Source organism: Engystomops pustulosus, chromosome 1 (genome assembly GCF_040894005.1).
Source record: "Engystomops pustulosus chromosome 1, aEngPut4.maternal, whole genome shotgun sequence".
Taxonomy (NCBI): Eukaryota; Metazoa; Chordata; class Amphibia; order Anura; family Leptodactylidae; genus Engystomops; species Engystomops pustulosus.
Window position 1 is genome coordinate 171,914,581 of NC_092411.1, and position 15,005 is coordinate 171,929,585.

Genomic DNA, 15,005 nt, shown 5'->3' on the forward strand with positions numbered 1-15,005 from the left:
CAGCTGTCCAACCCCATTCATTATAGTAAACTTGAGAGTGATCCAACAGAGGCCTACAAGAAGCAACTTATTGATATGACCAAGAAGTTTTCAACTGAGATGCAACACAAGGTCCACCTTCTCGTCCCAGAGGATCCCAGGCCAGGCTGTTTCTATATGCTCCCCAAGATACACAAAGATGGCAATCCAGGAAGGCCTATTATTTCTGGCATTGGCACCTTGACGGAAAGTATCTCAGGTTGGGTGGAAAATCTCCTTAAACCCCTGGTCAGAAATACTCCTAGCTACATCCAGGACACTACTGACCTTTTAAATAAACTCAAGACTGTAGGCCCACTTCCTGATGGTACAATTCTGGCCACCATGGATGTGGAATCTTTATACACTAACATCCCCCATAAAGATGGAATAGCAGCATGCCGGGCACACATGGAGAAGCACAACTTACCAACAGAACTGGTCTCAGATCTCATACAATTTGTGCTCACCCACAACTATTTTTCATTTGGAGAGGATCTGTACCTACAGTGTATGGGAACATCGATGGGTTCAAGGTGTGCACCACAGTACGCCAATCTTTTTATGGCTGAACTGGAAGGTGCTTACTTATCCACTTGCACCACAAAACCCATGATCTATCTCCGTTATATTGATGATATTCTGATCATCTGGACTGCAGGTGAGGAGGCCCTAATTCAATTCCATGAGGGCTACAACAACTTTCACCCCACCATCAATCTGAAACTAAGCTATTCAGACAAGGAGATACACTTTCTGGATACCACCATACAGATTAAAGACAGCCACTTAACCACATCCATATTCCATAAACCTACAGACAGAACGGCCTACCTGAGAAACAACAGCTTCCACCCCAAACATACCAGACAATCTATCATATACAGCCAGGCCATACGCTACAACCGTATATGTTCAGACAAAAAAGATCTGGAAAAACACCTCCTGGAGCTCAGGTATGAATTTCTCCAGTTGGGCTACAGACCAAAAGTGACTGATAACCAAATAGGTAAAGCAGCAGCCATCAACAGAGATGATTTACTCAAATATAAGGAGACCCAACAGGAGGCCAGAGTGCCCCTAGTAGTCACTTATAGCCCACAACTGGAGATCCTGCGTCACATTGCCAAGGAACTCCAACCGATTCTGCATAAAGACACAAGATTAAAAGAAATATTTCCAGTCCCTCCTCTCCTGTCCTTCCGGCAACCACCAAACCTGAAACAACTGGTTGTCCGGAGTGCCCTGAGACCCCCATCAGAAAATGGTACCTCACCCTGCCTGCAAAGCAGGTGTAAAACGTGCCAGCACATCCGCACAGGTGACCAGGTACCTGTACCCCAATCACAGCAGGTACATCAGATCAAGGGGACCTTTTCCTGCAGGTCCTCTAATGTGGTCTACCTTATTATGTGTCAGCAGTGTCCAACCACAGGCCTTTATGTTGGAGAAACAGGTCAGAGACTCCATCAACGTATGAACTCACACAGAGCTGATATTAAAAATGAAAGGAAAGATCTCCCAGTAGCTGCACATTTCTCCAGAGAGGACCACACTAGGGGAGATTTGCAGATTACTGTTTTAATGGGACATTTTAAGACACAGAGGGAAAGGAAAGAATGGGAGTATAAATTAATGAGGAGATTCAACACCTTGCAAAGTGGTCTTAACATTCATGCCAGCTTCATGACCTCCTACCTCTGACCTGGAGGCCACAAGCAGATAAGAGCCAGGGCTCATGTGTCTCGCCTCATAGGTTTTTAATGTTTTTATTGCCATCCTGTTGTAAATAAGATGTCCCTGTTTTTATCAATCTGTTGTTTTAGAGGTTTTTTTTTAATATCCTTTGATGATCACTGTTTAGTGTGTATAAAATGCTGTGAATTTTCTGTTTCATGCATAACATTATGTCTGACGAAGAGAACTAGTATTCTCGAAAGCTCACCATCAAATATACTCAGTTAGCCTCAAAAAGGTATCGCCTAATTTCTTCACTCTTCTTAGGTTAAAACGAGACAGTCTTGGGTCTTTGGACTGTCATGGCAACCGATCGTCATCCCCCAATGACGTCACGGGGAGCGACGATCTTCACCAAGATGACGGCGCCCACGTGCCGCCATCTTTTTGAAGCCATCGGCAATGGATGATCGCAGGTGTTAACAGTAATATGCAGCAAAGAATTACCAGCTATGGAGAGGGCTCAGCCCTCTACTACGTCACATGTCGGTAAGGGGTTACAGTGCAATGCATTGCCATATTGTTGTAAAACGTCCTGTATTTACGGCCAGAAAACAGCCGCATGTACAGAATAGAAAAGACCCTACAGTTGTGTGCATAAGGCTTTAGGGTACATTCACATGGCAGTAGCATACTCTATCTTTTCCCCGTGTATGGCACAGATCGCACCGTACCGCCTCCGGGACCGCCATTCCCACCTATAGGGAAGTATATGCGGCCGCATATCCATGCCCACAGATGGTTGTCTGAATGAGGCCTTACTGTAAGAACTGTGAATCTTGAGTCACCGAAGGTGTCAGTTTCAAGAAGGGTCTAGAATAATATTGATGATTGTGTTAATATAGAGTTGTTTCTCCTTAATCCCATCCTCATCTAATTCCTACCATTCCTAGGTTGAACTTGATGGACATATGTCTTGTTTCAACCGTACTAACTATGCAACCATGTATGCCCATATGGGAATAGCCCTTTAAACAATGCTAATAGTGTTACCCATGTACAAGTGCGGTAGGGCAATGATTGTTGTATCTTTCTCCTTTCTGTCTCTTTCTCTATTTTTTCTTATATAGAACTCTATACATTATCTTTAACATAAGCTAATGCATTAAGCACTGATAATCTGATACACTGATCAATTTTGGAATGTGACAAAAGTATACACTTTAGGATCTCAACTGTGGACTCTAAGTTAAAGGACATCTACCATCAGTTTGACTGATGCAGTCAAGATAACACCTCTATTTTATTTTTTGCAGCCAAGATGGAGGTGGCCATACACTGTTGCCCCAGCAGCAGGTACACGTAAAGAGCAAGGAAGAAGCTGTAAGTACAGTTCTAAACTGTGTTCCCTCCAGCAAGTACATGTATGTAAACTCTAAGTACATGATGTGTGTTTGTGTGTGCTGGTATGTTATTATGTGCATTATATGTGCATGCTTGTGGTAGTAAGTGCATGTGTATATATACGTATGATATATATAATATATATATATATATATATATATATATATATATATATATGTGTGTGTGTGTGTGTGTTGAGGCAGGGTAGCTGCCACTACAGTAGATTTTGAGTATAGAATGAGTATGTTGCTGGATGGATGTGGGAAAGCTGGGTGTTTTGCCACTAATGAGGATTAATTTGCATCCAGCTGGAAGTCCTGCATAACTACCTGGTGCAGACTTCCCACAAGGGCTCCACCCTGGGGAAGAGACAGGCTATGTCAAAGGCCTGTGGAGCTGTGGTTGGGAACTTATACTGAGTTTTTGGGGTGCCGGGCAGGAGGCCAGCACCTGGTGAGCTAGGTAACCTCAATCTGTAGTTAGTGCCGGAGAGGCTTAGGATTTATTTTTGTTGTTATGTTTTACTGCCGAATAAAACTGTCTGAGGTCAGTTGTACCCAAATCACACAGCGTGGACAGTGAACTTGTGTTTTGGTGAATTGTGCCCGTTTACCCCAGGAGATGACGATCCTGGACCTAATCCCTCATAGTGTATATAGATCCGGATATGTGTGTGTATTGTGGGGTTGTAGCTCACCGGTAGATACTCTTTCAGCACAGAAACAGTTGTAGGTGTAAAAGTAAAATGAGAATTATTGACTCTTTAAAGAGAGTCACCAAATATGTCCCCCATAATCCTGTCCCCAGCCCCTTTATATTTATTCCATTTTTATTAAAATTTATGTTAGCAAAGTTTGTTTTAATTGATCCGACCTCTGGATACTCGTATTCTGTCCCCTGGCAGTGGGCCGTATTCATGAGGAGGAATATATTGCGCAATAGCTGCCGGCTCCATGCGATGCGGCACACTGACAGCACCGGCCAAACATTCAAGCGGCAATGTGAATAAGCAGAGCGCGGCACAGCTGCTGTCAGCGATTGCGCAATATATATGCGCTGCTGCTGGCTATTCTTACAGGTCCCTGACTGACAGGGGCGTGGAGGGGGGGTGTCGGCCGGCCCCCTCATGAATACGGCCTACTGCCAGGGGACTGAATATGAGGATCTGACCTCTTATTTGATAAGTTGGATCAATTAAAACAAACTTTGGAAACATAAATTTAAATTGAAAATGGAATAAATATTAAGGGGCTGGGGACAGGATTAGGGGGGGCACATTTGGTGGGGCTATTTTTGGGGGTGTGACAGGTCCTCTTTATACTTCAAGCTAAATAAACACGCTTTCCTTAGCTTATAAACATAAACTTAACCCCTTAAGGACGCAGGGTTTTTCGGCTCATTTCTCGCTCTCCAACTTCAAAAATCCATAACTTTTTCATTTTTCCGTGTACAGACCTGTGTGAGGGCTTATTATTTGTTAAAAAACAAATTTTACTTTCCCGTAATGTTATTTATTTTAACATGCTGTGTACTGGGAAGCTGAAAAAAAATTCCAAATGTGGAAAAATTGAAAAAAAAACGCACGTGTGTCACATTCTTGTGGGCTCAGTTTTTACGACTTTCACTCTTTGCTCCAAATAACACGCCTACTTTATTCTTTGGTTCGGTGCGATCGCGGTGATACCAAATTTATACAGGTTTTATTGTGTTTTAATACATTTTCAAAAATTAAACGAATGTGTACAAAAAAGAAAAAAAAATTTTTGCCATCTTCTGACGCTAATAACTTTTTCATACTTTGGCGCACGGAGATGTGTGAGGGGTAATTTTTTGCGAAATGAGGCGAAGTTTTCAATGCTACCATTTTGAGGTCTGTGCGACATTTTGATCATTTTTTATTTCATTTTTTATGTTATGTAAAAAGGTGTAAAAGTCGCATTTCGGACATTTGGGCGCCATTTCCCGCCTCGGAGGTCACCGCCGCCCGTAACCGTTTTTATATTTTGATAGATTGGGCATTTTGGGACGCGGCGATACCTAATATGTTTGTGATTTTTACTGTTTATTATGTTTTATATCCGTTCCAGGGAAAGGGGGGTGATTAGAATTTTTTATATTTTATTAATTTCTTTTATTTTTTAAACTTTTTTTTTTCTTTTTTTTTCCACTATTTTTTAGACCATCTGGGGTACATTAACCCTAGATGGTCAGATCGCTCCTACCACTACAGTATTGCAATATATGGCATTTTTGCAGGTCATACATTACAATGAGCCACTGGCTCATTGTAACGAACCTGCATAAGCCATGTAGCCTCGTGTCAAGAAGACCCGAGGCTACCATGGTAACCGATCGCCGCCCCCCGATGACGTTCGGGGGCGCGGCGATCGTAAAAAAGATGGCGGCGCCCGCGCGCTGCCGTCTTTTAAACGCCGCCGGCGGTAATTAGCGGTGGGGGTTTTCTGCAAAATGCAAAAAACCCCACCTCTGTATGAAGAGGACTCAGCCCGTGAGCCCTCTTCATACATCCCTTATACCTCTGCGCCGTAGAGCTACGCCGCAGAGCGTTAAGGGGTTAAACAGTCCTTTGTATAACAAATACAAATGGAATGATCTCACTAGGGCAGCTATAGCATCCCAGGAACTCTGAGGCAGCAGTATAGCACTCCCGGGAACTTTGGGGCAGCTTTCCTCCCACAGCACATGGAGGACACCAGCTTTATCTCACACATTCACCATTCCTCTCACCTGCTGCCTTTTGATAAGTGGCAAAACCTGGGATGAAGGATGGGAGCGACCTCCCCACCCAGACTCTTTAGTTGCTGTATAAAAACCCAGACCCGAACTACAGCAGAAAAAACTTCTCAGTAACATAACATTACTGGCAACAGCCACTAGGTTTTTTACATCACCAAGGCCAGGTACCTTGGTGACACATAACTGTCATCAACAATTTCACCACCTGTCCTCTTACAGTATATATAATGGGGCTCATTTACTAAGGGTCGTGCTGCTAATTTTTGTTGGCCATTTTCGGGGATTACACAGCTTGCACAGGTATTTAACTAGTGTTAACACACACCAATGTGTGTGTGTGTGTGTGTATATAGATAGGTGTTTGTATGTGCATATATTGATGTGGATATTGCATGTGTATGTGGATACTATAGTTGTATGGCATTGTTTACAATGCTGTCATGGTTACTAAAACCATGGTGGCAGTGTGGACCCTCGCATAATAGGCCCCATTGATTTATGTTTATTGTTTTACACGCTGCGCTTGAATGTTGTATGTGCAGTAGTTAAACATTCACTTTTATTCTCCTTATCATTATTTGAATGCAAGACCTGGCTACATTGAGTTTAGAGTAAATTTTGGCACACATTCACATAAAAAAAAATTAGTGTGATGATTTTCTTTGCACCTATTTTTAAGCCACCTTGAATAATGTGCAAATGTATTTTTTTTGCCAATTCATCCATATTCAAATTCCTAGTACATGTCACAGAATATTAAATGGTGCCACTATAAAATTCAATTTGTCTCAAAGCCCTCATATAGCTTTGTAAATTAAACTATCAAAAGGTTACGCTTGTACGAGTGTAAATTGCAAACAAACGCGAGAAAGTAAAAAATCTTGAGGGCGCGGTCCCACGTTGCGTTTGCAAACGCAGACGCAGACCAAACCGCGCCCACCGGGCGGTCCGCGGTCCAATCGCATCGGCGTTTCTCTATGTTTCTATTGAAAACGCCGATGCGATTGGACCGCGGAACGCCCGGTGGGCGCGGTTTGGTCTGCGTCTGCGTTTGCAAACGCAACGTGGGACCGCGCCCTCAAAGAGGTTAATAGATTGCGAGCCTTCACAACAGGGCTCTCAATCTTTTTTTATGAGAAAAAACATTTAGGCCCCTTCTAGACTTGCGTTTTTCACGCGCGTGTTCTGTGCAAGCTTTTTTTCGCGCAGAACTTGCACTGCACTCTGACCCATTGTAATCAGTGGGTTTTTCAGACATTTTTTTCATGCAGACACGTGCATTTTTTTACGCACATTTAAATCTCGACATGCTCTACTTTTGCAAGTCACGCGCGTGAAAAACACACCATACAAGTCTATGGAGACGCATCAAAAACGCATTGAACTCTGAGACACATGCAAGTGCAATGCGTTTTCCAGCATCAGTTGCCATAGAAAAGATAGAGCTCAGTTCTGAGTCCTTTTCACGCGCGTTATCTGCAACTGATTGAACTCTGATGAAAAATGTCAGTTTTTCACTGACCAAACCCTGATCACACCCTGATCAGACTCTGACATGATCTGCAACGCAAGTGCAGAAGGGGCCTTAGGGTGAAGACACACATGGCGTTTTTGGGCTGTTTTTACTAAGTGCGTTTTCAGATCGTTAAAAACGCATGCGTTAAAAAACGCATCCGTTTTTTAAAAACGGATGCGTTTTTTAACGCATGCGTTTTTAACGATCTGAAAACGCAATTAGTAAAAATGGCCCAAAAACGGCCCAAAAACGCCATGTGTGTCTTCACCCTTAGGGTGCTATGGCAGTCATGATGAGCATCCACATCCAAATAACACATTTTACAGATAATTCATTACAAAATTTTTATTTAGTCTCTTTACCATTTACAGTCACTAAATAATAATTTTTTAAACATTTTTATTGGCAAAATGCTTTTATATAGATGTGGTTGGCCGCTCCATGGTTGCACGCTGTATTGGTACCCTTAGATACAAAATGGGTGGGTTACGTTCCAACTTAAATTGGAATATACTGCCAAAATAGAATGTTTAAAATTAACATTATTTCATTTACATTAAACCTGTGTAGTGCCTAGTCACTCAATCTGCATAAGTCAGGCATTAGCCACCTTGCTAGGTTAGATGGGGCTCATTTTACGAAGGGTCATGCTGCTCACTTTTGTCGGACTGTTCACCTTTTTTTTGGATTACATGGCTTGCACAGGCGTTTAACAAGTGTCTGTGCAGGGATTTTGGCGCACACGATCCTTTTGTGGCGCAGCTGTGCGGGCTGCTGCAACATCCACACCAGTGCCTAGCCTCTTCTTCTGGCCTGGAGGCAGCGGGGGGCCAGAATACCAGAGTGGCTGGCGGTTGCAGCCAAGGGCCTGCTGATGTCACGGTGCTTGTTATGGGAACCGGAGGGCTGTCCTACAGCCTGGCAGGTGTCCAGCAGGTGGTGTGTTCAAGAAATATGGAGGGAGAGGCTGGTGTACTGGTTGTCTCTGGGGCAACCCCTGAGTGTCTGTAAGAGAGGTCCCTGAGTAATGGATGGGAAAGCCCGTGGTGGTACAAAGCCGTATCCAGGGATCAGACAAAGCCAACGTTGTGCAAATCAACTCACGGTTCTTTATTGAACAACAGGTAGAAGGCAACTGGCCTAAATGGTTTAACCGCCAATTCAGATTCTGGTACCGGACAGGTCATAGAGAGTGGTCCACAGGAATAATACACCAGCCTGGTAGTAGATGCAGGCTGGGATAATTGAGATGGAGCCATGTCCTTACTGTGGAAGCTGCAGCTCTGGTTAGAGTCCCCTGACTCTGGTCCTGGGAGTAGTTTCTGTGTCAGCACTAAAGGTGTACTGTGCACTGTCTCTCCCTTCACTCTGTCCATGTGCTAAGAGACCTTGTGGTCTTGACTGCTGACAGGCAGAGACTTCCATGCAACACAAATTAGGGGGCGTGCTGTCAAACAGTCCAACCGATTCGGACTGAGCGCGGGGTTTAACTTTCAAATTGTTTCGCAAACCCAAGCACTTATATGCACCACTTAAAAGAAGATGATATCAGGCGCACAATCTTAGTGAATTGCGGCACAGTGCGTTATCATCGGACAATGCACTTTCGGTGAACTCCAGCAGCACTATAAGTAAATGTGCCCCATAGACGGAAGGCATTGGTGCACATTTACTAAGTGTTGTGCCCCAGTTTTCTGTCGGACTTTGCACGTTCTTTCATATTCCGTGCCACACCCTTTTGTGTTGCGGCTGCACTATTTTATATGCAATACAAATTTCACCATTGATATGGGCGTTCCGGTTCACAGTGGGATCGAATGCCCACTTAACATGCAAAGTCTTTGCACTGTGATTTTAGTAAAAGTGTCCCATTGTATTAGAACCTTTGTGACTTTTATTAAATGCATTTTGTTTGAAAGCTGAATTGGAGGTAGTGTACATATGCTATTTACTTTCGGCCCTATATTAAAAATCTATTTGAAATGTGTTTCTGCATCATGACGATTCATCATGATGCTTCCTTAGAGGTGCTGTTGTTGGCAGTATAAAACTGGTTCTGGCTGATTTATATCAGCAGCATTCCCCCGACAGTATTGTGATTGTTTTTATGCAAAGCACAAAACTCCGGCTTTGCGGACGAGTGCACGCAGCTCCTTGTAGCTGCTTACTGAAGATCTCTGGTTAGGAGGATCAAAGAGGATACTGGGGCGTGGAGTAGCCTCTGCTCCGGCTGCCCCAGTATCCTCTTTAGAAAATTTGCATATTACCCTGATTAAAGATAGAGGGGAGCAAAGGATTAACCCTAAAAAGAGCTATCCTTACATTCGTTACGTGCACCTACCACCTGATCTACCTTAATAAGTAGATCCTTAGTGGTAGGTTTCCTTCAAATGTTTTGCAAATATCTCAGACAAGGAGGCAACCTTCTTAGTCTTGTAGAGAAAATAGGGAAAAAATGCAATCTTTAAATAAAAATATTAGATTAGAAATAAGTGATTACATACATTTTGATTTTAATGAGTATCCAAGAAAATTCCTGATAAATTTACTTTGCTATTTTTACTTACAGCTCATGTTTTTACTTATAGCCAAAGAAGCTCAATTTTCTAAACAGGATCTAGAAATACAGTGGAATCATAAAAAGGATACAAAAATGTAGTCATCCATGTATCTTTTTTTGAGGTTCTCTACTATCGCATCCTCTGTGATTTTGGAAAGAAGCACCATGTCATCAACTCCACTTTGCTTGACATTTTGGCTCTGCCAATGGAACCTTTCTTTGCTTCCCTAAAAAAACAGAGAAAACATTTAAAGTTGAATAAAGTTATAGCTCATTTTAGTTGTCTGCAATACGTCCACCAGAATTGGAAACCTAGAGATTCTACTGAACTGAAATGAGATTACTATAGAACCCTTCTCTAATTCATGTTCTTAGTTCAATGCCCAATTTTTGTAATTTGTAAAAATGGTGTCTAATATGTTACCAGGGACCTCATTTTCACTAAAGACAGGTTGCAGGAGCTGTACAGGAGCACAAAGGTGGGGGCCATGCTCCGAGGAGTTAGTAACACAGTCACATGTTGTTTTTTGAAATCCATCCAAACCAAAGCCTAGGCCCTGTGACTACCCCAGGATTTTCTCAGGGTGGAAGGTAAGTTATAACACACAATTATATTGTAATGCAAATGCTTAGAAAAGGCAGAGAGGCATTTTTGCACTGCAGGTGTGATGGGCTTCTGCAACCTGTCTTTAGGGAAAATTAGGTCCCTGGTGACAGGTTCCCTTAATGCTGTCTAACATTATATATCTTTTTCCCAAGGGAGCCTGGTTTTTAAGTAAATACACCATCAAAATCAAGAATGATAATCCAAGGATACCCAGAGATCCTGGCACCATGACTGTGATAATCTTCTCATATTTGTTATATATGGCCTCCTTCCTCCTAAAATCAACTTTTAAGATGGTGCTAATGAGCTGGAAGGGCTCTTAAGGGGGCAGGCTGTTACCATCATGCAGCTGTTACACTGTCTTCCCCTCATCCCTTCTCCTGCTCGGCAATTCCTCCCTCCCTCCTGCACAGGAAGTTTGTGCACACAGTAGGAGGTGGGCAACACCCCCAGAGGCCATCTGGCTCATAAACATAATTTTAAACACTGATTTTAGAACGAAGGAGGACATGGATAACAAATATAGGAATATTGCTACAGTTGCCAGGTCCTGTTTTAGGCAAAATGTGGCCTAGAATGCTGAAATTCTTTATATATGTATATTTTATATACACGATTGCATCTATACATCTTACTACATCAGGCTGTATTTGCACATTGCGTTTTTTGTAGTTTTAACAAAAATGTATGTGTTCTCAAATGATCATCAGGTTTTTTGCTTGGAGTAATGCAAAACAATATGGGGCACATTTCTAAGGGCTGTGCGCCAGTTTTCTGTGGACTTTGCACTTTGTTTTAGGTGCAAACTACTTGCACGTGCATTTAAGAAGTCCCTGCACTACAATTTTGTCACATGCAACCTTTTTGTGGTGCAACTACACAGTCGAACCGTGTGCCGGATTTATCATGCAAAGTCCAACAGAATTGTGTTGCACGCCCTATGTAAAAGGTATGCCACAATAAAGTTGGTGAATTGTTGGGGCAGTGCAGGGAGTGCCAGAATCATAAAGAATGAGCGCCAGAAATCATTAATCTGGCGCACTCTGCACACTGCACAGGCAAACTGCATTTAGTGCAGTTTGCGCTACTCAAAGTGCCCCTTTGTAGTCATTCCAGAACACGTGTTTCCGTGAAAATGAATATACATTCTCACAAAGCTCTTCCCATTGCATTTTCTGATGCAGTTAAAACACATCAAAAAATGCCATGTGTGAATGTAGCCTCAGACTCATAAGGACACGAGTACAGTTGCATAATTTTTCTAGAGCCTTTTTTTTCTTAAAAACCAAGGGAACAGCTTTTCTTGTCTGCATGGCTGTAATGCTCTCTGTCTCCTGCCCCGACATCCCTACATTACAAGACCAGCTCAGACACTTCCTGCCAGCAAACAGCCATGTGCAGAGACTTACTTTACTAGCTACAGGCAAGATAAGGTCTTTATAGTAGAGCTATATGGATATCATCATATCTCTTCTCTGATTTGTCTCCTCTTTCTTTTTCTATGTGGCAGATACTAGTTGAATGTTCAGTAGTCAAATAAAAGTGCAGATAAAGCATGTACCCTGATAATCAAATTGTGAGCACACAGCATCTCATAGCAAAGAGGAATCATAAAGTGTCTGCTTAGAGAGCCCCTTCCCACAGGAGCTAAGACAGCAATATAACTGAGTAAAATTGTAAAGCAAGCCCACACGCACAGGACCGTATACAAACCGGCGTATATGCGGTTTCCCATGCATTTCCCATGCATTTCATGGGAAAACTCCATTAGTGCAATACTTTTTAACAGTCCCCTAGTTTCTATAGCGCAAACCCTTTGTGTTTTGCATTGTTTACAGCTAACCAGTCTAAAAAAAGAAGCATAAATGACCATATGATAACCTACTGGTAGTGTCCACTTTTACTTAGTGAAAATATCAGTAAGTCAGTTAGGTGTAGGTGAAGTACATGGAGATTCGCATGGAGAACATAGATGGAAAAGAAATAGGTGAGTGATAGATATTGTCGGTGGGGACTAGGTTCTTGTTCACACTCAGGTCAAAAATCCATACAAAAGCCCTATATTAAATAAAAGATCTATCATGTCCTAATTGCCTAGCTTCGGAGCTGTGGTCCTAATTGACCACAGTACCGACCGGAACCTGAACCTGCAGTAACTGGCCCTATTAGAGACCTAATCAGCAGGTATAGTCAGGTTTAGTCAGGGGCGCACCTGCCATGAGGCTAATTGAGCGCCTCCTGCTCAATGGGGAGGGGGGGGCGGCACCGTGCTCCCACTTCGCACAGGCCGGCACTGAGCTCCTGCACGCCGGACGGGACCATGTTACAGCCCTCCATCCGGAAACTTGGTCGCCGACAGTGCTGGCACCTTGCGCCCACCCCACGTGGCAATGGTGCAGAGTCTAGGTCAGGTCTGGGGTCAACAACAGGAGATAAAGCAGAAACAGAGACAGGAACAGCAAAAAATGGCTTTCTCTTTGGCACTTAGCTCAAAGATCCGGCGGGGGTTGATGAGAACAGCCGGATTAATTAGGAACCCAGCTAAGGAGCCCTTTAAATCTTAGAGAACCATTGCGCGCGCCCTAGGGATCGAGGACGTGCACGCTGACCTGCCAGACTGGAAGTGGGACCATGGAGAGGCAAATGAGGGCTGGAGAGGGGCCCCTGTTACAATGGTTATGTTTAATGTCGCCTAAGTGTTCGCCTACTCTGCGGCGCAATTCTCGGTAAGTCTTCCCGATGTATTGTGGCTAGATAAATCACCCCTATGGACTTACAATTTATAAAGTGGTTGATGTTATAAGCAAGTCCTGATGTGTTACTGGTAAAGTTCCTAGAACTTTTTACTACCTTGCAGGCAATACTTCCACTGCAGCAGTAACAACCTTTAATATTGTGACTAAGCCAAGTCTGTTCTGCCTTAGGTCTTATGAAATGACTATGTACTACTCTGTCCCTAATGTAACGACCTCTCCTAAAGATAATAGTGGAGTTTTTTAGTGATGTACATGCCAATGTTTAGTAAGTATCTGGCGTACCGTGTTTGTACCTCCATCATAGTCTGATGATCTGTGACATTGATAATTTGGGTTGTGTTTAGAGATGAGCGAGTATACTCGTCCGAGCTTGATGCTCGTTCGAGTATTAAGGTACTCGAAATGGCTCGTTGCTCGGACGAGTATTTCCCCTGCTCGAGATCGAGCATTTAATTAAAAAAACACAGTGAAGAACAGTGAAGAATAGAATAAAAACAGTGAACACAGGGAACACCGGATCATTTAAGTGAAAAACACAGTGAAAAACACAGTGAAGAATAGATTACAGATGTTCGGCACATCTGCTTACTTGTCGGAAGATACGCGCAGAACGGTGCGAACAAAATAGTATGTGAAGAACACATTGAAGAACACGGTGAGCAGGATAGAGACACCAGGGAGCAGCACAGAGACACCGGGGAGCAGCACAGGCAGCGGCAGACACGGAGACATCGGGGCAGCGGCAGGCACGGAGACATCGGGGCAGCGGCAGGCACGGAGACACCGGGGCAGCGGCAGGCACGGAGACAGCGGGGCAACGGCGGGCACGGAGACAGCGGGGCAGCGGCGGGGACGGAGACAGCGGGGCAGCGGCGGGCACGGAGACAGCGGGGCAGCGGCGGGGAACGGAGACAGCGGGGCAGCGGCAGGCACAGAGACAGCGGGGCAGCGGCAGGCACAGAGACATCGTGGGCAGCGGCAGGCACAGAGACATCGTGGGAGCGGCAGGCACAGAGACATCGTGGGAGCGGCGGGCACGGAGACATCGTGGGAGCGGCGGGCACGGAGACATCGGGAAGGGCAGAGAGACATCGGGAAGGGCAGAGAGACATCGGGAAGGGCAGAGAGATCGCGGAGACTGCAGTGGAAGAAGAGGAGCGGATCCCAGGATAGCGTATCTCCCGACAAGTAAGCAGATTTGCTGAACATCTGCAATCTATTCTTCACTGTGTTTTTCACTGCGTTTTTTACTTAAATGATCCTGTGTTCACTGTGTTCACTGTTTTTATTCTATTCTTCACTGTTCTTCACATCTGCTAACTTGTCGGCAGAAAATATACACGCGGAACAGTGAAGAATAGATTGCAGATGTTTGCATACATCTGCTAACTTATCAGAAGACATTCTTTTTCAATTAAATAACACATTTTATTCCCTAACCATGGTCCCTTTGAAAAATGCTTGGGTCTCCCATTGACTTCAATGGGGCTCGTTATTCGAGACACTCGAGCATCAGGAAAAGTTTGTCTCGAATAACGAGCACCCGAGCATTTTAGTGCTCGCTCATCTCTAGTTGTGTTCAATTCAGTAATTTAATTCCATTCAGAGCCATTGCCCGTTTGTTTCCAAACCTGAGGATAGAGTCGGGCATGGAATCGCAAATGGAGCTTTTTAGCTTGTCTAGTGAACTCAGTGATGAACAGTTTCTTC

The 15,005-nt window shown here is 43.8% G+C and overlaps 1 protein-coding gene across 1 annotated transcript in view; it reads right to left on the minus strand.

The window, feature by feature from the left end:
- The window catches only part of LOC140066978 (unconventional myosin-If-like), a 255,331-nt gene that overhangs the window by 184,112 nt on the left and 56,214 nt on the right, over positions 1-15,005 (minus strand). Inside the window, exon 2 of the mRNA XM_072113886.1 lies at positions 10,022-10,159. Within this exon, the coding sequence (XP_071969987.1) occupies positions 10,022-10,159 (138 nt within the window). The remainder of the gene's footprint in view (positions 1-10,021; positions 10,160-15,005) is intronic.